The 23,595-nt window shown below is 48.8% G+C and overlaps 6 protein-coding genes across 6 annotated transcripts; 4 read left to right on the top strand and 2 right to left on the bottom strand.

Annotated features, from left to right (window-relative positions):
* Nucleotides 1-4,255: 4,255 nt before the first annotated feature.
* Nucleotides 4,256-9,177, top strand: DFJ58DRAFT_822126 (uncharacterized protein). Its single transcript, XM_041392054.1, has 24 exons — nucleotides 4,256-4,693; nucleotides 4,743-4,987; nucleotides 5,026-5,027; nucleotides 5,234-5,306; nucleotides 5,331-5,351; nucleotides 5,394-5,397; nucleotides 5,419-5,526; nucleotides 5,551-6,038; nucleotides 6,063-6,073; nucleotides 6,098-6,128; nucleotides 6,153-6,169; nucleotides 6,200-6,209; nucleotides 6,237-6,306; nucleotides 6,328-6,483; nucleotides 6,511-6,701; nucleotides 6,723-6,731; nucleotides 6,762-6,896; nucleotides 6,918-7,352; nucleotides 7,405-7,998; nucleotides 8,054-8,151; nucleotides 8,207-8,269; nucleotides 8,324-8,364; nucleotides 8,427-8,655; nucleotides 8,710-9,177. Exons 1-24 carry the CDS (start codon nucleotides 4,348-4,350, stop codon nucleotides 8,762-8,764), a joined length of 3,432 nt encoding a protein of 1,143 aa, XP_041236061.1. The 5' UTR covers nucleotides 4,256-4,347; the 3' UTR covers nucleotides 8,765-9,177.
* Nucleotides 9,178-9,301: 124 nt separating this feature from the next.
* DFJ58DRAFT_918068 (uncharacterized protein) lies at nucleotides 9,302-10,087 on the top strand (the record flags this gene model as incomplete). The annotated part of the gene is made up of 5 exons (XM_041395571.1): nucleotides 9,302-9,410; nucleotides 9,433-9,500; nucleotides 9,569-9,595; nucleotides 9,623-9,663; nucleotides 9,718-10,087. 5 exons carry the CDS (start codon nucleotides 9,302-9,304, stop codon nucleotides 10,085-10,087), a joined length of 615 nt encoding a protein of 204 aa, XP_041236060.1.
* Nucleotides 10,088-10,522: 435 nt separating this feature from the next.
* Nucleotides 10,523-11,768, top strand: DFJ58DRAFT_822119 (class II aldolase/adducin domain-containing protein). The gene is made up of 7 exons (XM_041392053.1): nucleotides 10,523-10,690; nucleotides 10,745-10,791; nucleotides 10,928-10,978; nucleotides 11,040-11,186; nucleotides 11,239-11,325; nucleotides 11,378-11,392; nucleotides 11,450-11,768. Exons 1-7 carry the CDS (start codon nucleotides 10,552-10,554, stop codon nucleotides 11,714-11,716), a joined length of 753 nt encoding a protein of 250 aa, XP_041236059.1. The 5' UTR covers nucleotides 10,523-10,551; the 3' UTR covers nucleotides 11,717-11,768.
* A 2,024-nt stretch (nucleotides 11,769-13,792) lies between these two features.
* Nucleotides 13,793-15,576, bottom strand: DFJ58DRAFT_223148 (isoprenoid synthase domain-containing protein; the record flags this gene model as incomplete). Its single annotated transcript, XM_041379327.1, has 6 exons — nucleotides 15,020-15,576; nucleotides 14,924-14,962; nucleotides 14,686-14,860; nucleotides 14,346-14,628; nucleotides 14,029-14,294; nucleotides 13,793-13,973 (listed from the first exon to the last, which is right to left on the bottom strand). The coding sequence occupies exons 1-6, from the start codon at nucleotides 15,192-15,194 to the stop codon at nucleotides 13,793-13,795; spliced, it is 1,119 nt and encodes a 372-aa protein (XP_041236058.1). The 5' UTR covers nucleotides 15,195-15,576.
* An 851-nt stretch (nucleotides 15,577-16,427) lies between these two features.
* Nucleotides 16,428-18,506, bottom strand: DFJ58DRAFT_736035 (cytochrome P450; the record flags this gene model as incomplete). The annotated part of the gene is made up of 11 exons (XM_041386733.1): nucleotides 16,428-16,509; nucleotides 16,565-16,694; nucleotides 16,764-16,774; nucleotides 16,824-16,949; nucleotides 17,005-17,086; nucleotides 17,143-17,332; nucleotides 17,390-17,512; nucleotides 17,564-17,679; nucleotides 17,729-17,877; nucleotides 17,928-18,252; nucleotides 18,308-18,506. The coding sequence occupies 11 exons, from the start codon at nucleotides 18,504-18,506 to the stop codon at nucleotides 16,428-16,430; spliced, it is 1,533 nt and encodes a 510-aa protein (XP_041236057.1).
* Nucleotides 18,507-21,821: 3,315 nt separating this feature from the next.
* On the top strand, nucleotides 21,822-23,042 carry DFJ58DRAFT_223066 (arad-like aldolase/epimerase; the record flags this gene model as incomplete). Its single annotated transcript, XM_041379326.1, has 7 exons — nucleotides 21,822-22,002; nucleotides 22,058-22,104; nucleotides 22,161-22,199; nucleotides 22,251-22,499; nucleotides 22,553-22,639; nucleotides 22,692-22,706; nucleotides 22,764-23,042. The coding sequence occupies exons 1-7, from the start codon at nucleotides 21,846-21,848 to the stop codon at nucleotides 23,040-23,042; spliced, it is 873 nt and encodes a 290-aa protein (XP_041236056.1). The 5' UTR covers nucleotides 21,822-21,845.
* Between the last annotated feature and the right edge of the window lie 553 nt (nucleotides 23,043-23,595).

The raw sequence follows: 23,595 nt of genomic DNA, 5'->3' as shown, positions 1-23,595 counted from the left end.
GAGCCAGTCTAATCCACACGAGGTTCTTCGGGTAGAAGACGCTCGATGATTAATACATGCATATCGATCTTGGGGAGGAATCACAATCACAATCACATGATCGAGCTCGAGATTAGATGAGTGCTTCGATGTATAAGACGTCTTGACGATGCGTACGTAGGTGGTCGCGAAGATCGTTGATCGTCTATTCGGTATAACGTAATTGCCATTCAGTCATAATACATAATGAAGCGTACCCCGCCATCGCGTCGTAAGCCCATCTCGCAAGACGTTTCATTTTGAGAGTAATGGCCTGTCGATGCCCTGGATACATCGACGTCGTAACTTCCGATCAAACGGTTTATTTGTTGATGCATGTCGGGAACTGCCTTTTGAATGGGGCTTGGAGGGACAGGAACGGACTCGGGATTGGAGTTGTTCCGAAATGATGATCAAAGGGCCAAACGAGGGTGTCATCATCAATATTGCAATCATTGCAGCACAGGATACATAGCTAAATTGCGTTCCGAAGTTGTTCAAATTGTTTTTTGTCGGATTGGTGGAATGCGTACGTGACTAGAATCTTCATCTGGTATTTCATATCTCCAATCTGACTAAATAACTTCAAGCTATGTCGGCGGCAGCATGGGTCACGTATGATAGGTGGAAAAAAATTCTTGAGCGAAGGCGGTATCCGCCATTTCGAAAGACTTCTTCTTCAATTCAGTTAGAGGCTTCTCCGCATTGTGTTGACCGATTTGTTGGAGATTGTTGGGTAGCCGTGACGTCGCAAGTGTGATGCCAAACGTGGAGAGGTGCTGCGTCCGGGAGGAGGAGGCGCGGTGCGAAATGAGGTAAGAAAAACCCCTTGTGCGTAGGCTAGCATCACATGGACGATTATAATACATACTTGAGTAAATCGGGACCTAGCCTTTAGGACGAGTGGGTTTAAGCCGGAAGAGAATACATAGCCACAAAGCCTCGAGGCATAGAATTTCACAGCATCGAACGTTCCTTGCAAAGACATGCTGCACGAATACGACATCCAAGAATGTTATTTTGCGGGTCGGTGGACATATGTAAGATATTGCGCAATTGTACGGCAGTTTAGACACAACTTGAAACATGTGGAGACCTGGCCATGGCCATGGGAAAATGCATTTGAACTTTTGTGTGTTGTTTTTGCTTGGCATTGACTCACCTGTGCGATAAGGCCATTTTCTGGGTTTTTCCGGAGTGATGTTGTCATCTAAACCACATGGGTCCTGCAGGCACCCGCCGGTTGCAACTTGGAATTTGAAGGTGTTGTTTGTATCTGTTAGGATGAAAGGCTTCTGCCAATCAGGGCCAAACTTCAGTTGAACCATGCACCATCTGGTTCGAAAACTATCTTGATCATCACATTTGTTGTGATATGAGGATGCATGTGCTAAGGTGTCTTGAGTACTTATTCTCATATCGAAACATGAGATGCCACAAAAGGGAGGCTGATTGGTACCCCCGTCTTTCGCAGGATGACTTTGCCTTTACACACGACTCGGGTCAGACGCGGATGGATGGTTGAAACTGATGCGGACGTGACGACCGACTTACAGTCTCATTGTCTGCGGTGTCAGATCACCGCAGTTCTCTTAAACTCTTGGTACGCGATTCCTGACATGAAACGATCATCAAAGTTTTACTACAAGACTCAAGTTTCAAGTACAACAAATGCCAAGTCTGTCTACTGATTTCCCAAGCTCGCGATCTGTTAACTCACAGTATTCTCCCATCCCAGAGTCTCACTGCCCTGCGTCAAAGGACGTCAACCGTGGTGGCGTGATTGATGCCGATACCGATAAGTACTAGTACTGATACGAAACCACCTAATGGAACTTCACTTAATGGCATCATTTAGGTTCGCGAATACGAATAATACTAGCTAGTATCAGTAGCTCCGATCATACCCGTGCCCAGACCCGCCAAGACTAGTATAGCACGGATCCCCATCCCCATTCCCCATCGAAGCCCTCCACTTACAAACGAGCGACCAAACGCACGATAGCAATATCCACTCGTATCTGGAATACAAACGAGAACGTGACATTGCAAATCACTATTATTAGACTTGGAGCTTAATGGAAGGGAAGGCGCAATCGGTATCAGCATAGCTTTTACTAAACCTATGACCCGAGTCTAGTTTCGGGATGCAATCATGGTGGCATCATCCGGGAATGAAACGGTAAACTCGAGCGAGTGGTTCTGTTTCCTATCTCGTGGCAGTTAGGGGTGGGGATGACGGGTTCACCGTTGGGAAGTGATCAACGCCTGTTTGAATTTGGACTTGAGATATCCCCGGGCGGACGTTGTCGTGTTTTGTGTTATGAGCACGTTAAGTAGAGAAGTCCTTGCGATGAGTGAGTGCATCATTGAATCACGACGAACATATTAGGGGCTCCGGCTATACTTATGATAGGAAGACCGGTACCAGTGCTATTACCAGTCCCGCAAACCAATATATATTCGATCCACACGATCAATATCGCATCCGCAGCGAAAAGAATTCATGCGTCCAAATCTAAATCCAAATCCCTATCGGTATTATTAGACTCGATGCGATCACCTATAGCTATGCATAGTACTGATCATCATATCTACAGCAATAGCAGAAATTTGAGTGATTGCGGACTCGGACTCGGACACGGGCACCTCCCATCCGGTGACGTCAATCTTGGCGAACATGAAATTCCTGTCTCCTATCTCGTCGGCATCATGATATATAGTTGGTCAGGTGATCCAGTTGGAACGTGATCATGATGGAACAGAGACGGGAGGGACGGGACGGGGCCCTTCGTGAGTAGTCGTTGGTCTACCCACGGAGCACGTTTTGTTTGAATCGTTTCGGGTGTTTCGGTGTTCAGGTTGGCGTGTGATCGTAGGGGTTCTTGGGAACGTCATGGTGCGGAGCGGGGATGCACAAGGCACCCGACGGCTTGGCGGGGAGTTGTCGCGTTAGTAGCATGATCAAAGTGCAGCCCAGCACAGCAGCTTGAATGAGCGTTCAACGCGAAATGACTGATTGATTCCGCCGTTATCATCAAGTCAATTACTAGTAATGTTAATGTGCGTGGACAGCCCAGGAACTTGAATGTATGACTGATTGGTCCATATGTTATCATCAAGCACAGGTACCATTACTATTAGATTGCTTGCGTGAAGGCGGGATGTCGACACTAGTATGTACATATTGGAAGGTAATTGATCACGTTCTTTTGTAACTTGTTGAATGCTTCTCAGCTCAGGCGTGCTTAGCGCTTAGAACTTTGAAGGAACCTGCTTATGCCAGTGACCGTTAATTGGACGAGGGCGGAGAAGGGAGGTTCAGACACATGGGGTATGTTCGTGTGACTAAGTTGTTTCGGCGAGTGGTGGTGAGTGTGATGCACATGCGCTTCTTGGGAACGGAAGGCCAAGACTGAGAGAACCCAAGGACTTGGTTCCATTGGAACGTCAGGATCGAAGTGCATTATGAACGAGTGATATTGAATAGACCACATGCTATCGATGGTGGAGTTCAAGTTCTATTAGATCTCATGCGCATGAAGAGCCAGCTCAATCAGATTCCGTGCGCAAAGGCGGGATATCGAGACAATGAAGCTAATGAATTCCTGATACTGACATCCGATCTGAAAGGTTATCAAAACGTTAGGGGATGACCATATGCATTAGATGGACATGGTGCATCCAAACCTGACTAGAGAGAAATGATCTTCGCGGGAAGGGCGGAGAGGGAAGTACCGGTGGGGAGTGCAATAGATGTGGTCATGTGATGAGGCTTCGATGTGAAGTAAGGGATGCGATGATCATTGTACGTAGTGTTGCACTGTCAATTGTCAACGTCATCGCAATAGAGCGCAATTTGAATATGATGAAGGTACCCCGCGATCGCGTCTCGTCGCAAGACGTTGAATGTTTTCCGATCAGACTGCAAGTGACTAAGATGATGGTGGCACAGGAACGGCGGGAGCTGGCTGGAAGTGTTGTTGTTCCGAGTGTTCTTCGGAGGTTATGACCGATTTGTTGTGGTTAATTTTTGGGTGACCGGATGTACCGGGGAGAGAAGAGGCGGAAGGGAAGGTTGAGGTAATTGTCACCCCTTACACTGACATGGACGATCTGTGGATTTAAATCGGAATCTATTTAAATTGACATCCGGAATGAGATTATACCGTAACACGTTTTAGGAAACGTTAGGTCACGTGTATCCGAGGTACTAGATTCCTTGTGTCGTTCAGTCTCTCGGCACGTTTAAACCTTTTCTTTTATTATTATTATTAAACCCAACACGCTCGTTTTTCTTGTACTGGTACTTCCATCACCCCACTCGCAATGGCCGGTTTCCTGCGCAAGTTCAGGAAGAATGCTGATGTTGAACATCCGGCACCGTCAAAACCCGTTGAATTTGATTCACCTCCTTCACTACCACCTCTCTTTGCTAGATTCGCGACATCCACTCTCGAATCTTCTCTGTTGGATTCTTGTATCATGCCAGTGGCAAAGTCACAACAAGAGGATGAATGGGATCCTTGGAAAGCACTCCTACCAGAGCAAAAGAAGGATCCCACACCGGACCCTCCTCCTCAACCTTTGCCTTCTCGTGTACAGCCACTAATATTACCTGTCACTCGTCGCAAGTATACGGGTCCGGGTTTAACTCCCCAAGTGAAACTCGTCGGTATGTTCCTTGCTTTAATCATATCATCATGTTTTCATACCTCTCACAGACCCCGACGCGCACCAAATCCGTGCTGTTTCCACACGGCAGGATCGCAACGATCATCTTTCCCCTATGGCACCCCAACACCCCTCAAAAATCACAACCCACCCCCCAAATACAATCTCTGCTGCTCCTAAACCCGGTTCTAGCTCCAGCAGTAGCAGTAATCACACAGATGCAACTCGCTTCACACAATCAGGCTCGTCTTCAAGCGCGTTTACGTCTACCAGTTCAATCGCCCCGGCTATCAAGGTAAGCTTTTCTTTTTTAACCGTACACGTTCTGGGGAGGAGTGCGCATTGTATGCATTCATCTCATACCGTCGCACGATACGCTTCTCTATTACCCCCGCCTTGCGAAAGCCACTTCATCTCCGTCCTTCGGATGCCGTTGACACGTTTGACTTTCACAGCACCTTGACGTCACCCTCCCTCAAGGTCGATCGCCATCTACTTCGGCTCAACAAAGATTAGCGGCAAACCCTGCTAACCCGGTTAGTCCTCCTTCTAGAACCCTTGGTAGCTCCGTGAGTCACCAATTATGCTTTTATCTTACTTTTTTATTGGCGCTAGTGACTAACTAATATTTTCGCTAGAACGTTACCTCGCAACCCGCTGTTTCTCCTATTAGTACCGCCCGAACTCAAACTTTGACTCAGACTCGTCCCTTGTCCGCTGTCCCAGCACCTCCAACTACACGTCCGCCAACGCTGGGCGACAAAAATCTCCAACGAAATTTAATGCCCACTACGACTACGACTCTTATGACAAAGACTACTACCCGGTCGCCTAGTACTCGCTCCACAACGACGGCAGTCGCGCCGCCTTCTAGCACCGTTCGTTTGTCAGTGGTGTCATCCTCTACTGCCGGTCCTGCCCGTTCCCCTTCTACTGCTCGTTCACCAAGTGCTACTCCCCATCGCGCGCCCCCCAGCACTCGCGCGCCCCCCAGTACGTACGCGATACCTCCTCGCCCGAACACCCAACCCCTCCAGCTCAACTTGAACCGTTCGACTTCGATAGAAATCAGCGCTGCTCCCATCCGGAAAGGACCGTTGATTTTCGCTGCTATGGCTATCGGACAGGACCAAGTTACCTCCATGGGGCAACAAGAAAATCTATCGCCCAATCAAAATCCAAACTCATCGACCAACCAGCGCACATCCATTATCCAACACCAAAACGCGCTCGCTGGTAGCCAACGCCAACAAGCACCCATGATCATCAAGCACCAACAAGCACCCATCAGCGCACATGACAACTCTGTGAATGCCACGTGCATCTCCGCACCATCAGCGCGGCGTGTCATAGATCATGATCATGGGAAGCTTAGTTACCCGTCTGCTCCCGTGGAGTATACCAGTCTAGACCGTGCTGGTGGGAGAGGTGTTAATGTGCCTCCTGTGCCTTCCACGGAGCGCGCGCCTGTACCTTTGTCAGCTGCTTCGACTGGTGTTCCTTTCAGTTCGGAGCGTGTTGGATTGGTGCGCGGGGGGTCGGAGCGTATCATTGCTTCTGCACAGGGGCAGGGGCAGGGACAGGGACGAGTTTTGGCTTCGGGCCCGGTTGGGCGTAGTCCGTTTGCTTTTGAAGCTGAATCTGCAGCTGGGAGGCGTATCTCTTTGGACGTAGGATCTGGGCGTTCGTCAGACGCACCAACAGGGCGTACGTCAGACGCACCAACAGGACGTTCATCTGACGCAGGACCACCAGCAAGCCGTCTCAGAGTCTCCTCAGACGCAAGCGCACGTAACCCCATGCGTAAACTCAGCCGAGCGACGAGTAAAGAAAGCCTCAAGCCTCGCGTGTTGACGAAATCGCGGCCTCCTACTCCTTCCTCTTCTACTTCCACACCGTCTGCGCCTGCCAAGTTGGTACTTAAGAAAATATCGACGGATGCGTTGTTTTCGGAGGATACGTTGTTCTTGGAGGAGGACCCGTTCAAGAAGGCCGAGGGGGTGCAGGTTGTTAAAATGTGTGGAAGTGAGGAGGGGGCTGTGAGGCCGGCGACGCCTTCAAGGCCAAAGTCCCCTTTGCCACCGAGGTCCAAGTCGCCTATGGCACGACCCAAGTCGCCTTTAGCCCCTGACTCTCCCGAAGACTATAAATCCGCACGGACGCAGCGCCGAGGACAATGGCTCGAAAAGACGCGTCCTCCTGTCGTTGCTGACGTGACCGCTCAGCAGGAAGTGATGAGCAAGGAAGCTGAGCTTCTTCAAGAGGAGGAAGATGTCCGTCTCAAAAAAGCGGAGAAGGTGCGACGAAAGGAAGAAGAGGCGCGCCAACGAGAGGAAGAAAAACGAATGGAGAAGGAGGCAGAAGAAAAGCGACTAAAGGAAGAAGCTGAAGAGAAACAACGATTGGAAGAAGAGCTCGCGAGGAAGCCTCCTACGTTCTACCCCATCGTCTCACATCTTGCTGATGCGTCGCTTCTCCCGCATCTCCTTGCCTACCTGACGTTTGGTGATTGGTGTGCGCTGTATGCGGCGAATAAGGAGGTGAGGATTCTATTTGAGAGTCGAGTGTTGAGGGAGTATGTGCTTGGGCATTTTTTGGGGACTGTTGGGTATAAGAGGTGGAGCTTTGAGTGGGCGGAGCCGCTTGCTCTGTCTTTGAAGGTTAGTTCTCCCTACTTTATGATGTGATGTGATGTGCTAACGCAAACTAAAGGACCTAAACGACTACATGCGAGGCGTCTCAATGCCCACGCACCAATACGCCCAACTAGCAGAAGCATATCTTCAGCCCCGTATCCCCAACCCCGCGACCCCAGGAGAACGTCCCAAAGTTGTGGTCCCGGATATTTTGTCGCTTGCTATGACCACTCGTGCATATACGAGAGTCGTGTTGCGCTTGAGGGCGCAAGCCGAGAGTGAGGCGCGGGCGTTTGCGAGGTCACATGTTACTAGCCCTGTGTCGTCGAGACCTGCTACGCGTGACGGGCAAGTAGTGCGGTCTTCCTCGAATCGTACCCCATCCCCGACATCGCTGTATTCCAGTGGCAAGTCGTCCTCGGTCTCTGCTTCTACTAAGGGGGCGTTCCAATCTCCCTTGGTCCGACTCCACCGTGCGCCGCTCTTGCGGGTGTTCGTTCCTTCCCCTGAAGGGGAGTGGTTATCTGATTCGAGCGTGATGGAGTGTGAAGCTGAGCTGAAGAGGGCTGGTGTGTTGAAGTTGTTGAGGGTTGGGGATGTGGTGTGGGATGTTGCTGTGGGTGATGAGGGGAATTCGGGGAGGATGGTTTGGGATGGGAGTTATCTTGTGGTGAGTCCTCTTTTGTCGTTATGCGCGATTGATTTGGCTCATGGTGCATGTTTAGGACCTTGATTACAAGTACTCCCCGATGGGCGAGCTGTCTCCTTATTTCCACAGTCTCGCGTTTTCTCCGTCATATTTCCATCGCGTTCATTCGGACGGGTGTCAATGCTGCTTTGAATCCGGCGGGTAATCCTCTTGTTTATTTGGACGTTAGTCCTTGGGGCCAGGAGCTTGCTGCGAACTTGCAGTTGTTGCAGGACAGGGCTACGACAGCGACGTGAGTCCTCTACTGGTCTATTACAACAATGCATGCTGATATTGATTCGAATAGCCCTAACGGAACGCTCCACAGCGTCGTCCACTGGCTACACCGTTCCTCATTCACGATCCGACCCCCCGTCTCGCCGCACCACCCAGCACGCCTACTCGCATAGCCAAAACCTACGCCTCCCGATTCCCGAACGTTGCCGGCTTTTTCATTGATCCTGGCTGGTACGGGACTGTGATCGTCGAAGCCGAAGGCACGAATGAGGGTCTTTCAGATTTCCAAGCGCGATGCGGACCAGGCGCGTTCCCTCCTCGCGCGGATAATGTTACGTCGAAGATGAGGAATGAGAAGGAGAAGGGGAGTAGGCGCGTTTATAGGGTTTTGAGGGAGAAGAGGTAAGTTTTTGTTTTTTTGTGGTTTTTTTGTGGGGGGCTCACATGCATTGGTAGTCGTCCTGGCGAGATCTGGATTCGAGCAGTTCGGGAGAAAGACCGAGTAATGTGATGTGACTCTTGAATCTTCTCGTTTTCACAAGTTGTGATTTTTTCCTCTTATGAATTTTTTAATAATGGCTGTGCCGGTACCTTTTCTGAACGTTTCTCCATGTTCTCGTTCTCGTTTGCGTTTTCTCGTCTCGTCGGGCACCTGGTCGGAACCATTTTACAAACATCGCGAACCCTTTTTTATCGCACACCTATTCAGAACTTTTTTCTCTTTCTCATCGCGCCCCTCACTCGCTCATTTCTGGATACTGCGGCGTGTTTTCTTTCTTAGAGCTACATGTACAAGCATAGTTATTCCCTGGATTATGTTTTAGGCTTTACATTTTCCGACTAGGATCGTTAGTTATACCAGGTACTTACTCATCAACATAAAAATCAAGACACGTGATTGTGACGCGTTCCGTTCTCGCTGTATTCGTTCATATTGTCTTTGAGAACCCTCATTCATTCTTTCATTCTCCCGCCGCGCCGCCAGTACTAGTGATCAGCAGGTCTGTCATATCGTCCATACCAGGTTCAGATTCCATCAGCGTTCAGGATGTTCCACGGCGTGCTTCAACTCATGATGCTCCTCACGCTCAGGCTAGTCTCCGCGTCCTTGTACCCCACTCAGCCTATCCAGAACACCGTGTACTACTCTGGACAGAGTGCTCTGACGAAGTTGGATAGATGATGGGACGTATCCGCTGCTTAGCGATATGGGGGGGATTACTATACAGCTTTATTGTGATTCTGACGTGCGTTATTCTCCTCCCTCTTGTGGCACTTACTTGACGGATCGTCACGGTGATATTTTTTTGTGTAGACGTACCTCGCGACACTCGCTACGAACGTGAGTGCTGGTGCTAGGTCGTGTCAGTTGGATATACCTAGGAGTGTTGTGTATGATGGCTCGAATTTGTACGTGATTCAATTTAACTGGGTGCGACCCTCACGCTCACCCTTGATATACAGCACTCTGCGTTACATCACGAATACCCCATACGATATGATCATCTACAGCGCGGACTTTAGGATCGTGGTCCAAGGCGACTCTCTTCCAACCGTGACGAATGCGAATGCGAGTTCTGTGGCGAATTCTACTACTACCAGCGAAAATCTGTTCTTCCAGGCAACCAACACGCCTTCCTCGTCTTCTGGTCCAACGCCATCTCCAACAAACATCGCGATACCGCCCCTCCGTCCAGGCGACGTCGGGAACATCGATCAACCCTCTAGAAGCAGCAGCAGCAGCGCGGCAGGCCGGATCGATATTGAGAAGCTCAAGTTTCGCGTAGTGTTTATTCTTTGGCCTGCCTTGTTAGGCGTTACCATGGCTCTTTAATCATTGTGTTTCTATCTTTTTTTTGTCTTTTTTTATACTTCGATTTTGTGTTTTCATGTAATGTACTGGGTTCGCAACTTCGCATTAATGCCGGATAGGAGTGTCATGTATTGTCTACGATAATAAAGAATTCGAAGGAAAGAAGGGGCCTTTTATTTGGTCTGCCAATTTGAACGGCCCGAGGAGAAGCACATTGCATATATACGCAGTGACTTGTGTGTGAGTGCGATAAGCTGACTTGTTCATGTGATCGACGCCCCAGGTTCGAAGCCGCAGTTGCGGAGTTACAGCTATGCCGCGGCTGCTTCTAGTCTGACCCAGTCGGATCTTTTGCCAGTGTGACGATGACATCGACGACATATGATCATGCTTGCAAGCGCTCGCTGACATGGTTAAATAATGAAAGAAGTTCGGGAATATCATAGAACTCTTCGTGTGACATCCCACATCCAAGTACTATTATCATGCCCGGCGCACCATCTATTTCTACGAAGTCAGACAAGGATTTTCCGAGGAATATACCGGCTCCTCAGGCCTTCTCTGACCCATACGAACAACGAGCCTTCTTGAAATTTCGCCTGGCTCAAGCGTATCGTATCTTTGGTGAGCTCTTTGTTTTATCGTGACATAAAGCCCGTCGTTATTCATGCAATGCAGCAAAGTACGGCTATGATGAAGGTGTCGCTGGACATATTACTGTCCGGGTAAGAGTGACGACTGTACATGGCGTGTGTGATATTCTAATTGTTTTGTCGAAAGGACCCGATTAGATCAGATTGCTACTGGGTCAACCCCTGGGTAATTGATACCGTCCCAATATAAAATCATGATATTTACCAGTCACCACAGGGTGTTCACTTCAAGCTCATGCAACCTGAGCTCCTCCTTCTCGTAGACCATGAAGGGAAAATACAGGAAAAGGAATCTGGACCCTCCCGGTTACCTCAACCAGGCGGCATACATGATCCATTCAGCAGTTCATGAGGCTCGCCCAGATATTCTCTGTGCTGCGCATTCGCACACTATACATGCTAAGGCGTTCAGCGCCCTTGGGGTGCCCCTTGATCCCATTACTCAGGACAGCTGTGCATTTTATAAGGTATCTCGCATTCATCGTTCTCGAGGAGATATCCCATTCAATGAATCCATAGGATCTTTCTTTATATACCGAATTTCGTGGCATCGTTGAGGACCATAAGGAAGGTCAGGCTATAGCGGCTGCTATGGGTTCAAGCAAGGTTTGCAGATGCACCGATTAACATAATTATGTCGATACTCACAAGATTCCAGGCTGTTATCCTCCAGGTATATTTGAGAGTTCGGTCGAATGTTCTCATCTGCTTATAATCTCCCTCCGTATAGAACCACGGGATCCTTGTCGCCACCAAGTCGATCGAATCTACCGTTTTCTTTTTCATGTCTTTGGAAAAGTGCTGCCAGGTTCAAATGTTAACGGACCAGGCCGCCGCCGCTCGCGGAATGAAACCGCGTCTTATTGACCCAGAAAATGCAGCTGACACGCATAGACACCTTGGATCTGAGATGGGGGGCTGGTTCAACGCGATGCCCGAGTTTCAGCTCTTGGAGCACGAGGAAGGAAAGAGATTCGAGTACTTACCTACGCAGTAGGAGAACATGTAGTAGCTGACCTATGTACCAATACGAAGTCTTGAAGCACTGAGCAATATCTCTGGCAATCTTTGATCCAGTAAAATATGGTATAGGTATTCACAGGTAATGTAGAATGACCATTATCATTTCCTCCGCAGAAACATTGTAGTAGAGCAGTCTGGCGCAGGCCCCCGGGAGTGGCAGGGTCCTGGCTCGTAATCGGTAGTCTCGCGGGGTGTTGTAGTGACTACATAGTCGGACCTCGATAGATAGAGCCGCAGCCTCCCGCTATAGAGGTTCGGCCTTGTGGTTCCTTTGCAGTCCGTGCCCGTTCCAACATACCCATATACGGATTCCCGCGAAGCCTCTCTATTAGGTCTAAGACAGGCCGGTCAACCGTGACGCATCACCAGAAGCGAAACCGTCAGATCTAGAGAGCCAGTCATTGAGAGGGATGAATGGTAGACTAAGGTGTCTCGCGAAAGACCCAGTTCTCAAGCTTGGATTCGGAGGCGTGATATAGAGTATCGGAGATGATGGTGGTGAACCCTGCAAAAGTTTCTGTGAGAGTCTTTGCCGCCGCACCAGTATCCATCGGAACCCACGAAAACATCTGGTAGTGCGAAGCATGGTGTTAGAGCTGCCTGAGGCTATACTGCGTGTCTGATGAACTTCAACTAGTGTCAGTGGACGAAATGTGAGGTACATGCATGGAAGATGAGTGTTAGTTGCGAACTCTTTGAGAGGGGCCCCACACCTAAAAATATTTTTTTCACACTCCCTGCAATACTATCAGGTAGTCCATCAGGCTCGTGACCAGCCTGGCATATACTACCACGGATACTCGAGTGGTGCAGCCAGGCTGGTCGATCTCGGAGTGGCGAAGCGAGGAGTTTGAAATTTAGCAGGTGCCGGTCGTGTCGGTGGTACTTGATCGTAAATATAGTACAACTTATGCGTCTACCGTCGTTCAGACTGTATAACATGTTAAGTTTTAACCATGAGTTCCGTACAACCTTTCCTCCATCTCGGCGTCAACCTCGTCAACGACCATTGTAATAGCAAGGGGTCGTAAATTGACACGAAGTTGCTCGCTCGCTCGTCGGTGCCCAACACATTAAGAAATTGATTATTGCACAAGTGCCTTTCTCCGAAAAAAACCTTCCCTACAAGTTGCCATGGAGGGTCTTTGTGAGATCGAGTGCAACATGAGGTCCATGAACGTCATCCGCAATCCACGAAGTATCTTGAGGGCAGGGAGAACTTTTCCTTCCTCGTCCAGGCTGGAAGGAATCCGAAGGATTGACCATCCAAGCCAAAGGTTCAGGCTGCATCATGGGTGGGTATAATGCATGAAATGGTATCACTTGATTGTCCTAGTTAACATTTAGTACTGCTGCTCGATGCGCTATGATCAGTGAGAGGCATACGATACTTTGTACGATGCGAATGAAGGAACTTTGTATGGTCAACGCTGTCCAAATACAATGACTACCCAAAGCGGCACGACCGGCATCTGCCAAATTTCAAACTCCTCGCTTTGCCTGCCAAATCACTCCAAGTTCGACCAGTCTGATCATCTCAAATTGACGCATAGTCAGACTGGTTACGAGTCTAGTAGTCCATGTGAAGTACTACAGTCATTTGTTTGTTTGAGAGGATAAGAGAGGCGCTGGGTTGACTAACGAAACAATGATCGAGTACGACACTCAGCCGATTATCAGATGCAGATCATCATGATATTTGGACGCTTAAATATGTACGATCTAAGTACCGGAAAGAAGGAGGATATGGAGGCAAAACTGGGGTTGCTGAAAAGATGTGATACTTAATGCAGGGTTGAACGTTGATAGTCCATGAAGAATGTTGTCTACTCGTGAAGCTCTCGGATTCATGATACGGAGGATACTTTCAAGAATACTTGAGGTTGCTGTTAAGTTCGGCTGAGGTATCAGGATGAGGTCGCGTCCCAAGGTGCCACGGGCCCACTCAAAGTTAAACGTTAATGTATTAATATCGGAGTCACCACTGATCAGATCGACCAAGACTATGTATTTCCGAAAGTCTACTATATTCTGTTTTGCATTACACTGATTAATCGAGAGGTGAAAATAGGCCAAACCCGAGCACACCAGATGGTTGCTCATGGTGCATGATCTTGGACAAATCGGCAACACTAACCCTGGCCGCTGCAGATGCGTCTTTGCATTTGACTTTTGGCAACAATGTAACAAGCCTGGTTTCCTGTATATCTGGGCCCCTGGTGCCAAAGTATCTGTAATTCCTGTCGGCATAAGTGATGATTCATGCGAATGGAAAATTCGTGTGACCTTTGACTCTCGAAACCCCAACAATGGAGCCCTCGAGCCCAAATTGCTATTCCATCAAGATACTCTTGGACTAGCACATCGATGGACGGTCCCCAAGAAGGGACCTGAGTAAGACCGCCCATAAATCGTTTTTGAACTTCAGCGTGATAGCGCGCTGCCCAAGCCATCGCACCGCTTATGTCGAGGCCGAGTTCCATCATGATAGCAGTGATCAAGTTATGGTTTTTGTCCCCAGTCGCTTGCTCTCTGTTATACGAAATCATGTCCTGTGAAAGGCCGTTAGCAGGCTGCACGCCACGCCTTCAACATGACTTTACATTGTCAATCAGACACAATTCTGTGATGCAGTCAACAAGGTCCACGATAATGGGATGGTAGAACACTTCATCAGGAAGCTCCATTCCCATTTCACATACTGCGACAGCGGATTTGATGGCACTCGTGTCCCTTCGGAGCTTCAGGTAGTCATTGATACTGCGGCATTGGCCTTGTTCGCGGTCGGTAGCCTCAAGGATCAGTGCAGAAAGGTATGTGGTGAAATTTTCAATGAAGTGACGCTGAGAAGACGGGCCTGCGGTCTGGATTGCACGAGCCCAAAATCTGAACAAAAATGACGTGGACTCCAGATGCATCATCGAACAATTTGGAAGCACTTACTGTCGCACAATTTCACCTAGGATGCATTCGCCTTCTGGTCGTGTCTTATGGGGATTGTGTAGAGCATCGAGCACGATGCCCAACATTTCCTGGGTGACTGCCGCGTTTTCGATGTCGGTGTACTCATCCACAATGAAGTAAACATTGTTCAAGTCACAAGCGATTCGAAGAACTTCTATTTTGCAGGAATGTAATGAGGGTTCCGTGGTGTGTGAATAAACAGGAGTCGAATACGAACCTCTGGGCACATTGGGACTGCTCAGAGCTGATAGGCGGGCTACAATCATGATACATGTCAGTCATATTCAAAATTGAGAGGCGACAGAAGCCGGACCAAAATCACATTTGTCGAATGCTTCCTGTGACTCAGGACTTAGAGCCTTGATATCACGGAATGAAGCATCAACTTCAGCTTTCATATCTTCGAAGTGAGGATTGATAGCACGAGGCCAGGGCCAATTGGTCATGGTTTCTGGGAGGTAGTAGGTTACCCTTGGAAGAGTATCCATGGTATACTAGAGTCTACAGACACTTTTCGATGACGAGTGGGAATAGAAGGAAGGTCGATGCTGGAGAATCCAGGACTTGTAGCCTTTATAATTCCTACCTGAAATGAACGGTCAAAAATGGTCAAAAAGCGATACAATGTAAGTGGGCAAATGCACAGGTAAACTCCGGGGTGTTTGAGAATATATATACCCGTACCCGGTCATGTACCCGCACCGGCACAAAGGGAGTGGGTTAGATAGTGGCGGGTACTAGGGATGGACACTCCGGGTACTACCCATCAAGGGTAGTATTGTATTTTGAAGCAGTTCTGCCGGTAGAACTGGCAGAACTGGCAGAACCATGTTCTGCCAGTGTGGCAGGTGGCAGAATTAACGAAAAAAAATTGACCGCACTTCAAGCTTTACATTGACGTGAGACTACCATATAGCAAGTCCAAGTCCTTGCATTGACCCCCCGGGCCAGTGAAAACTCACTATAGCGTGGTACGATGTGTTCTGATTATTTTATGTTCGGTACCATAGTTGATATATCATATCATATCATATCATATCATGAGGCTAGATCAAGTAGATAATGAAAACAACATCGTCGTCACATTGTTTGGCGTTGTTAGCTCCTTGCATCACATGCACCGCTTTTGCGTCGTACCTTCCATCTTTACGTTTAACGTTTCTTCCAATCCTTCGAAGCTTCGCATCGTATCGCGCACACATTGCATTGCATCCATAGCATTCTCGCACAATGTGTAATGGTGTGACATGATATCATCATCGTATCGGAGTCATACAACTTATATTCATCTTACGCCCATTAGGAAAAACCTTGTAATCTATTCTAAGTTAGAGTTCGGCAAACCCCAATTTCAATTTGATCGAGCTTGAACAGCTTAGACTGTGTAATTAAGACACTAAGCTCAAGGTTGTCGAGCCCCTGATCAGCCCACTCATAGGGCTGGGCTGGATTTCTGTAGGGCTGGGCTGGGCTTCCGTAGGGCTGGGCTGGGTGGGCCTGCAGGCCTGAGCCCTGACCCTCCCCATCACTAATTGTCATAGACTGTGAGTGCTTTTGGAAACAGAGCATGCATTGTGAACAAATGAGGCAAGAAACCAGGAGGGATGTGACGCCATAATCCTGTGATGTAAACTACAAACTATTCGGACAGACCTAGATGGTAGGTGTCAAAATGGCCACCCATGGCAGTACATCCTTGTGAATTTTTTACCTTCGCAGGCTTAGTAGTTGGCGTCCTGCTGGATGAGCGCAATGGCTGTCGCAGAGCGAGGCTTAATAGAACACTTGAAGGACTTGAGGTGGCTGCGAGTGTGTTGTATCCAGAGCCGCGCCAGACACGATAAGCTGGGCGACATACCTGATTGTGCCTGATAAGGGGTCAACCTCAGGGGTGACCTCAATACCGTTCTCGACAACCTTGGAAATGCCAAACACGGCCAGTGACATCGCGGTGGATATCCAGATGGAGGCATCAGCGAGGTGGAGCCCTGTATATCAAAAGTCAGAAACGTCAGGATACAGGTTTGATTATCAGCGCTTCTGTGAAGTGGGCATACCTGGGCAAATACTGCGAAGCAGAAAGTTAGCATTCTCCTCAAAACCAACTCCATGCTTACCGTCTGCCGAAGCCGAAGCAGATCGTGCGAGGGTCGGTCTCACTCTCCTTTCCATCCCTAGCCAAAAAGCGGTCAGGTTCGAATTGCGAGGGCTTAGCATATGTTCGTGGATCGTTAAGCATGAACCTGTCGCAATCAAAATGTTGAATTCTGCTCGTAGATTAAAAGGGGGTGTACTAACGATATGTTAGGCATTATCAAGGAGCCTTTTGGAATATAGTACCCATCATGCATATCGTCCTCAGTCAAAAGGTGGGGGAAACCTATCATTGAGATGCTCTTCGTCAACTGAATAATGTTATGGACAGGAACCGCATACCGGTAGGGAGGACAGCATGCCAGCGTAGTACTTCTTTGGCAAGCGCCTCGGTGTAGGGGAGAGAATCTCTGTCAGCGAAGGAGGGAAGGCGATTGGGACCGACAACAACATCTATTTCGGCCTGAGCCTTCTTCTGCACATCAGGGAAAAGTGTCATAGCTAGAAAAAGCGAGTATATCGCAGAAACTGTCTAAATAAATAGGTGTCTCAGAAGATGTTGATCAGAGATATGCAGGGAGGGATTAACCGTATCGGCACCGCCAGCATATAGAGATAACGCAGACCATTTCACAACGTGCTCTTCTTCCGCCGTCAAAGTATCGATTTCCAAGAGATCCGAAGTGAAAGATTTAGGGGCAATGCCAGCAGCCTGTAAAATTTAAACTTCAACGCATGATCGCAAAAACTACACATTGCTCACCATCTGATCCTTGACGAACTTGTGGGGTGCAGAAACCATCTCTTCGAGGGTCTCGCGCCATTCACGTGCTATGCGCTTGAAGCCAGCACCAGGGAACCACACGGGGACCTTGGCCACTAAAATGGTGAGGAGATCAGAAGTAAACTTTGGAACACTGCAGCTTACAGAATGGCATAATGTCAACCATGAAGGCACCGGGAGCCGTGGCCTGTGAGGCTTGGGCCATAGCACGGTCTGCAAGGTCGACGAAGGGATCATTGTTCTCTTTAACTTTATAACCGTGAGAAATGCGCAGAATGATAGCACCAGCAGTGCTATGGTACAAATTCGAGTTCATGCCAATGCAAAGATAAGCAATACATACTGCCGAATATGTTCCTGCAGTTGGTCGGGTTTCGTCATCACATTCTTCAGGAATCGGCGAGTCTCATCCTCCTCGACCTGGCTGTATGTGTCGACTGCGGCGCGACTGCCAATGACGCGGTGAATGTTCTTACGGTACTGGCGAAAACGGTCGCCGTAAGGGACGAGAGACAAAGAGTCCTTCCAGCCAACAAGTTCGCCACCCATAGGCAGAACAGGGCGATCAGAGTACATATAGCTTTTATTGTCCAATAATTCCATTGCAGTCTTGGCAGAGTTCAACACAACAATGTGTCGACCTAGAATCTGGACATGCGAGATATCACCTGCAGACAAGACTTTGAAATGCATGATGATTTTGGCAAAACACGAAGGACTTACCATACTTCTTGCCCCACTCCGTGAAGGTGAGCCAGGGCTTGATGTGGGGCATGTCCGACAGGGCATTCCCAAAGAGAGGTAACCCCGGGGGTCCAGGTGGATATGGTGCGGGATTCTTCTTGAACACCTGCTTAAGCAGATATACTCCGACACAAGCAAGGCATAGGTCAAGCCCAGTGATGTTGGTGAGAGTCAACATTAAGTTGAACGCTGTAGCAGACACAGCTCAGCGACAGACGGAGTCAACTGTTATATTGGGTATACCTGTAGCAGACGCAGCTACAGATGTTGTTAGATACGTAGGTACTGAATGGAATGATACTAACCTCAGCGACAGACGGAGTCAACTGAGGAAAGCAGGTACATGCGCGAGGGAACGAAAATTTCTAGTAGTTAGATAAGCAACGGCTCCGAAGGACTATAGCGAGCGTTTAACATACAACACTCCCCTCAAACCGAGCGTAGTCCGAGGGCGGAGGCAAAGTGCTTGACTTTCAAGCTGGGAAGAGGTTTTGTAAGGGTATCTGCAGTCATATCGTCCGTAGGGCAGTAAACTAATAAAATCGAACCTTTTTCAACAGAGAATCGAATAAAATGATACCTAATGTCTATGTGTTTTGTCCGGGCGTGAAACGCCCCGGACTTGGCAAGCGCAATAGCTGATTGGTTATCGCAATGGAGGACGATAGGATGGGCTAGCGGACGAGATATTTCGCTGATCAAGCGACGCAACCAAACGGCCTCTTTCGCAGCATGCGTAGCTGCTAGGCTCGTGACCAGCCTGGCGTATACTACCACGGATACTCGAGTGGTGTAGCCAGGCTGGTCGATCTCGGAGTGGCGTGGCAGGGCGAAGCGAGGAGTTTGAAATTTAGCAGGTGCCGGTCGTGCCGGTGGTGATCGTATGTAGTACAACTTATGCATCTACCGTCGTTCAGATCTCAGACTGTATAATATGTTAAGTTTTAACCATGAGTTCCGTACGACCTTTATCACTCGCTGCTCGAGATGCGATTGAAGATCTCCCGATGGACTTTACGAGAGCCCTTTCAACGACACAACAGCAAGTTTTCGAGGCCTTCTCGCAACTCGATCTTATTTCCCAAGGATAACAACGTCCGATCAACATTCTGATGTTTGTTCTCCTTCACAGCTCGCACCGCCTGCATGGCTGACAGAAGAATGCGACGTAGCAACGGAGTGGTTTCTTGTAACGGCTCTGTCAACAACGTGTTGAGATTAAATGAGAGGAGTAGTTCCGAACTACTCCTCTCATTTGAGTCGGGGGTGACATCTTTTGACGACATGCAGGGTATAGCACGGGTATACCCGCGGGTCGGAAGATGAACACCGTACCCGTACGGGTACGGGTACGGTATTACCGTACTAACCCGCGGTAATAGCAGCTTACCCGCGGTGTGCATTTACCCGCGGGTACACATACAAGAAATAGTAACATTACGTAGGTCTAATAACCTCACCCAACACTCTCGTCCTCTCGTTTTCTTTTCTTCAGAGACTTCATGATCTTAGTAAGGTCCTCGGGTGCTACCAGATCACAGCGGAGCCACGAGCCAAGACAGAGGAATGCGCGGGTCGATGACGGAGACAAGCGGTTTCGAGTGAAGTGTAGAAGGTACCGGCCTTGCGAAAATACACGTTCGACTGCACTGCAGTCGAAGTAGCTATGGTGTGTAACACATAAGCTGTGATGCTAGCGAGAGCGATGGTGCACAACCTACCAGGAATACTAAGGTAATCAAGTGCCATCCGGTGCAAATTCGGATACGTTTTTTGATTGTGGACCGACCATTGCAGTGGTACTTTGGTATTCGCCACTGGTTGCCGCAAATAGTCATCAAGCTCATCTACTAGAGATGCCGCTGTGCCAAGAGATATGTCACCAAAGTCATCAGCACATTGTCGTACCTTGTCTTCTGCCGAGACATGTGCAGCTGGAGTCGAAGGTGAGACCTGGTCTTTGTAACGATCTATGTACTCTTCTCGGACGAGATTTTCGGCAGCTTCAATCCATTCATCTTCCCATCTCCGTAGTCGGAAATATTCGAGCTCAGGCCAGGGTGGAGAACTAGCAAGTGTGGGTCAGCACAAACCGCCCCATATCAAAACAATTGACGACTTATGCTCAGGTTTTGACAGATTCGGAGACGGCGAACTGAGAATGGGGCGACGGTGACGAAGAACGAGATCTGAGGGTCGACAAATGACGAGAATCGTATGGCTGAAAGGGAGTTGAGGTCCCCTTGTCATGTCCAACCGTTACTGTTGCAGTCAACGACCCTACGAAAAATAAGGATTGTAGTGAGTGGCGAATCCTTGTCATGTCCAACATATAACACCGCGGAGAACATTCGGAGATAGCGCGGCTACCCGTGAACATACCCGTATACCGTGCAAACGGGTACGGTATGACCACGGGTAGCACATCTTGACACCGTACCCGTACCCGCCATACCCGTGACCCCCATACCCGCGGTGTGGCCCTTACCCGTGCTATACCCTAACGACATGTGAAAAATATGTTTAGCGGCCTCCATCTCAGCGTCAACCTCGTCAACAACCATTGCAATAGCAAGGGGTCGTAAACTGACACGAAATTGCTCACTCGCTCGCTCGTCGGTGCTCAACACATCAAGAAATTGCACAAGTACCTTACCCCGAAAAAAACCCTTCCCTCCAAGTTGCCATGGAGGGTCTTTGTGAGATTGAGTGCAATATAAACGTCATTCGCAATCCACGAAGTATCTTGAGGACAGCGAGAATTTTTGCTTCCTCGTCCAGGCTGCATCATGGATGGGTATAAGGCATAAAATGGTATCATTTGATTGTCCTAGTTAACATTTAGTACTGTTGCTTGATGTGCTATGATCAGTGAGAGGCATACTATACTTTGTACGATGTGAATGAAGGAACTTTGTATGGTCAACGCTGTCCAAATACTAGTACAATGACTACCCAAAGCGGCACGACCGGTATCTGCCAAATTTCAAACTCCTCGCTTCGCCTGCCAAATCACTTCAAGTTCGACCAGTCTGCCTACGTCAATACCATCTCAAATTGACCCATAGTCAGACTGGTTACAAGTCTAGGCGTGATATGGATTATCGGAGATGATGGTGGTGAGTTGTGCATTTCTGTGAGGCCATACTATCATATTTATTAATACAAGGCCAGGTATTGTAGAGCACAAGTTATGCATACTTGCCAATAAAATTCTGACATTTTTTCGACATTAGCACAAAATTGGTGGTGCCTAAGTGATGCGCACCACAGCACATTGCTCTTGTGTGAGTGCGATAAGCTGACCTTCAAGTTGTGCATGTGATGAACGCCCCAGTTTCAAATCCGCAGTTGTGGAGTTACGCTGCATCTGCTTCAAATCTGGATTAGCCTAGATCTATAATGATGACATATGATCAAGCTTACAATTGAGCGCTCGCTGACAGGGTTAAATTGAATGATAGAAGTTCGGGCCTATCACAGAACTCTCGTTTGAAATTCCACATCCACCGTCGTCATGACCGCACCATCGAGGGACGCCAGCAACATTCCTACGAGGACAGGGAAAGAGTATCCGCCTCGGAAGAATATACCGCTTCCTCCGACCTTCTCTGACCCATTTGAACATCGAGCGTTCTTGAAATTTCGCCTGGCTCAAGCATATCGTATCTTCGGTGAGCTTATTGTTTTATCGTAACAGGAAGCGCCCGTCGTCATCATGCAACGCAGCAAAGTACGGCTATGATGAAGGCGTCGCTGGTCATATTACTGTCCGGGTAAGAGTCACACTGATAACATGGTGTGCGCGACATTCTAATTGCTTTGTCGAAAGGACCCTATCAGACCAGATTGCTACTGGGTCAACCCCTGGGTGATTGATATCGTCCCAATATAAAATCATGATATTTACCAGTTACCACAGGGTGTTCACTTCAAGCTCATGCAGCCTGAGCTCCTCCTTCTCGTGGACCACGAAGGGAAAATACAGGAAAAGGAATCTGGACCCTCCCGGTTCCTCAACCAGGCGGCATACATGATCCATTCAGCAGTTCATGAAGCTCGCCCAGATGTTGTCTGTGCTGCGCATTCACACACCATACATGCTAAGGCGTTCAGCGCTCTTGGGGTGCACCTTGATCCCATTACTCAGGACAGCTGTGCATTTTATGAGGTATCTCGCGCTCATCGTTCTCAAAGAGATATTCCAGTTCAATGAATCCATAGGATCATTCTCTATATAGCGAATTTCGTGGCATCGTCGAAGACCGCGAGGAAGGTCTGGCTATAGCGACTGCTATGGGTCAAAACAAGGTTTGCAGATGCACCGATTTACATACTTATGTCGATGCTCACAAGATTCCAGGCTGTTATCCTCCAGGTATCTTTGAGAGCTCGGTCGAACGTTCTCACCTGCTTATCATGTTCCTCCATATAGAACCACGGGATCCTTGTCGCCACCAGGTCGATTGAATCTACTGTTTTCTTTTTCATGTCTATGGAAAAGTGTTGCAAGGTTCAAATGCTAGCGGACCAGGCCGCCGCTGCTCGTGGCTTGAGACCGCGTCTTATTGACCCAGAAAATGCAGCTCGAACACAGAAACGCCTTGGAGCTGAGATGGGAGGCTGGTTCAACGCGATGCCCGAGTTTCAGCTCTTGGAGCACGAGGAAGGAAAGAGATTCGAGTACTTACCTGCACAGAAGGAGAACATGTAGCTGACCTATTTATCAATACGGAGCCTTGAAGCACGGAGCAATATCTCTGCCGATCTTTGATCCAGTAAAATATGGCATAGGTATTCACAGGTAATGTAGAATGACCATTATAATTTCCTCCGCAGGAACATTGTAGTAGGGCGCGGTCTGGCGTCTGGCGCAGGCCCTGGGGAGTGCCAGGGTCCTGGTGCGGTAGCAGGAGCCCCGGCTCGTAGTTGGTAGTCTCGCGGGGTGTCGTGGTGACTACATAGTCGGACCTCCATTAGATAGAGCCGCAGCCTCCCGCTAGAGGTTTGGCCTTGTGGTTCCTCTGCAGTCCGTGCCCGTTCCAACATACCCATGTATGGATTCCCGCGAAGCATCTCTATGAGGTCTAAGACAGGCCAGTCAACCGTGACGCGTCACCAGAAGCGAAACCGTCAAATCTAGAGAGCTACTCATTGAAATGGATGAATGATAACTAAGGTATCTCGCGAAAGACCCGGTTCTCAAGCTTGGATTCGGAGGCGTGATATCGATTATCGGAGAAGATGGTGGTGAGTTGTGCATTTCT

This window comes from Suillus subalutaceus (genome assembly GCF_016647625.1).
Source record: "Suillus subalutaceus strain FC151 chromosome Unknown DFJ58scaffold_245, whole genome shotgun sequence".
Classification (NCBI taxonomy): Eukaryota; Fungi; Basidiomycota; class Agaricomycetes; order Boletales; family Suillaceae; genus Suillus; species Suillus subalutaceus.
This window is presented reverse-complemented; position numbering and strand designations above follow the sequence as displayed.

Coding starts and splice junctions, on each gene's coding strand:
- DFJ58DRAFT_822126 (XM_041392054.1), top strand. CDS start 4,348: ATGGCCGGTTTCCTGCGCAAGTTCAGGAAGAATGCTGATGTTGAACAT. Junction 5,527..5,550: donor GACTACTACCCGGTCGCCTA/GTACTCGCTCCA, acceptor CAACGACGGCAG/TCGCGCCGCCTTCTAGCACC. Junction 6,484..6,510: donor CTCCTCAGACGCAAGCGCAC/GTAACCCCATGC, acceptor AACTCAGCCGAG/CGACGAGTAAAGAAAGCCTC.
- DFJ58DRAFT_822119 (XM_041392053.1), top strand. CDS start 10,552: ATGCCCGGCGCACCATCTATTTCTACGAAGTCAGACAAGGATTTTCCG. Junction 10,691..10,744: donor TCAAGCGTATCGTATCTTTG/GTGAGCTCTTTG, acceptor CATGCAATGCAG/CAAAGTACGGCTATGATGAA. Junction 10,792..10,927: donor CTGGACATATTACTGTCCGG/GTAAGAGTGACG, acceptor GATATTTACCAG/TCACCACAGGGTGTTCACTT.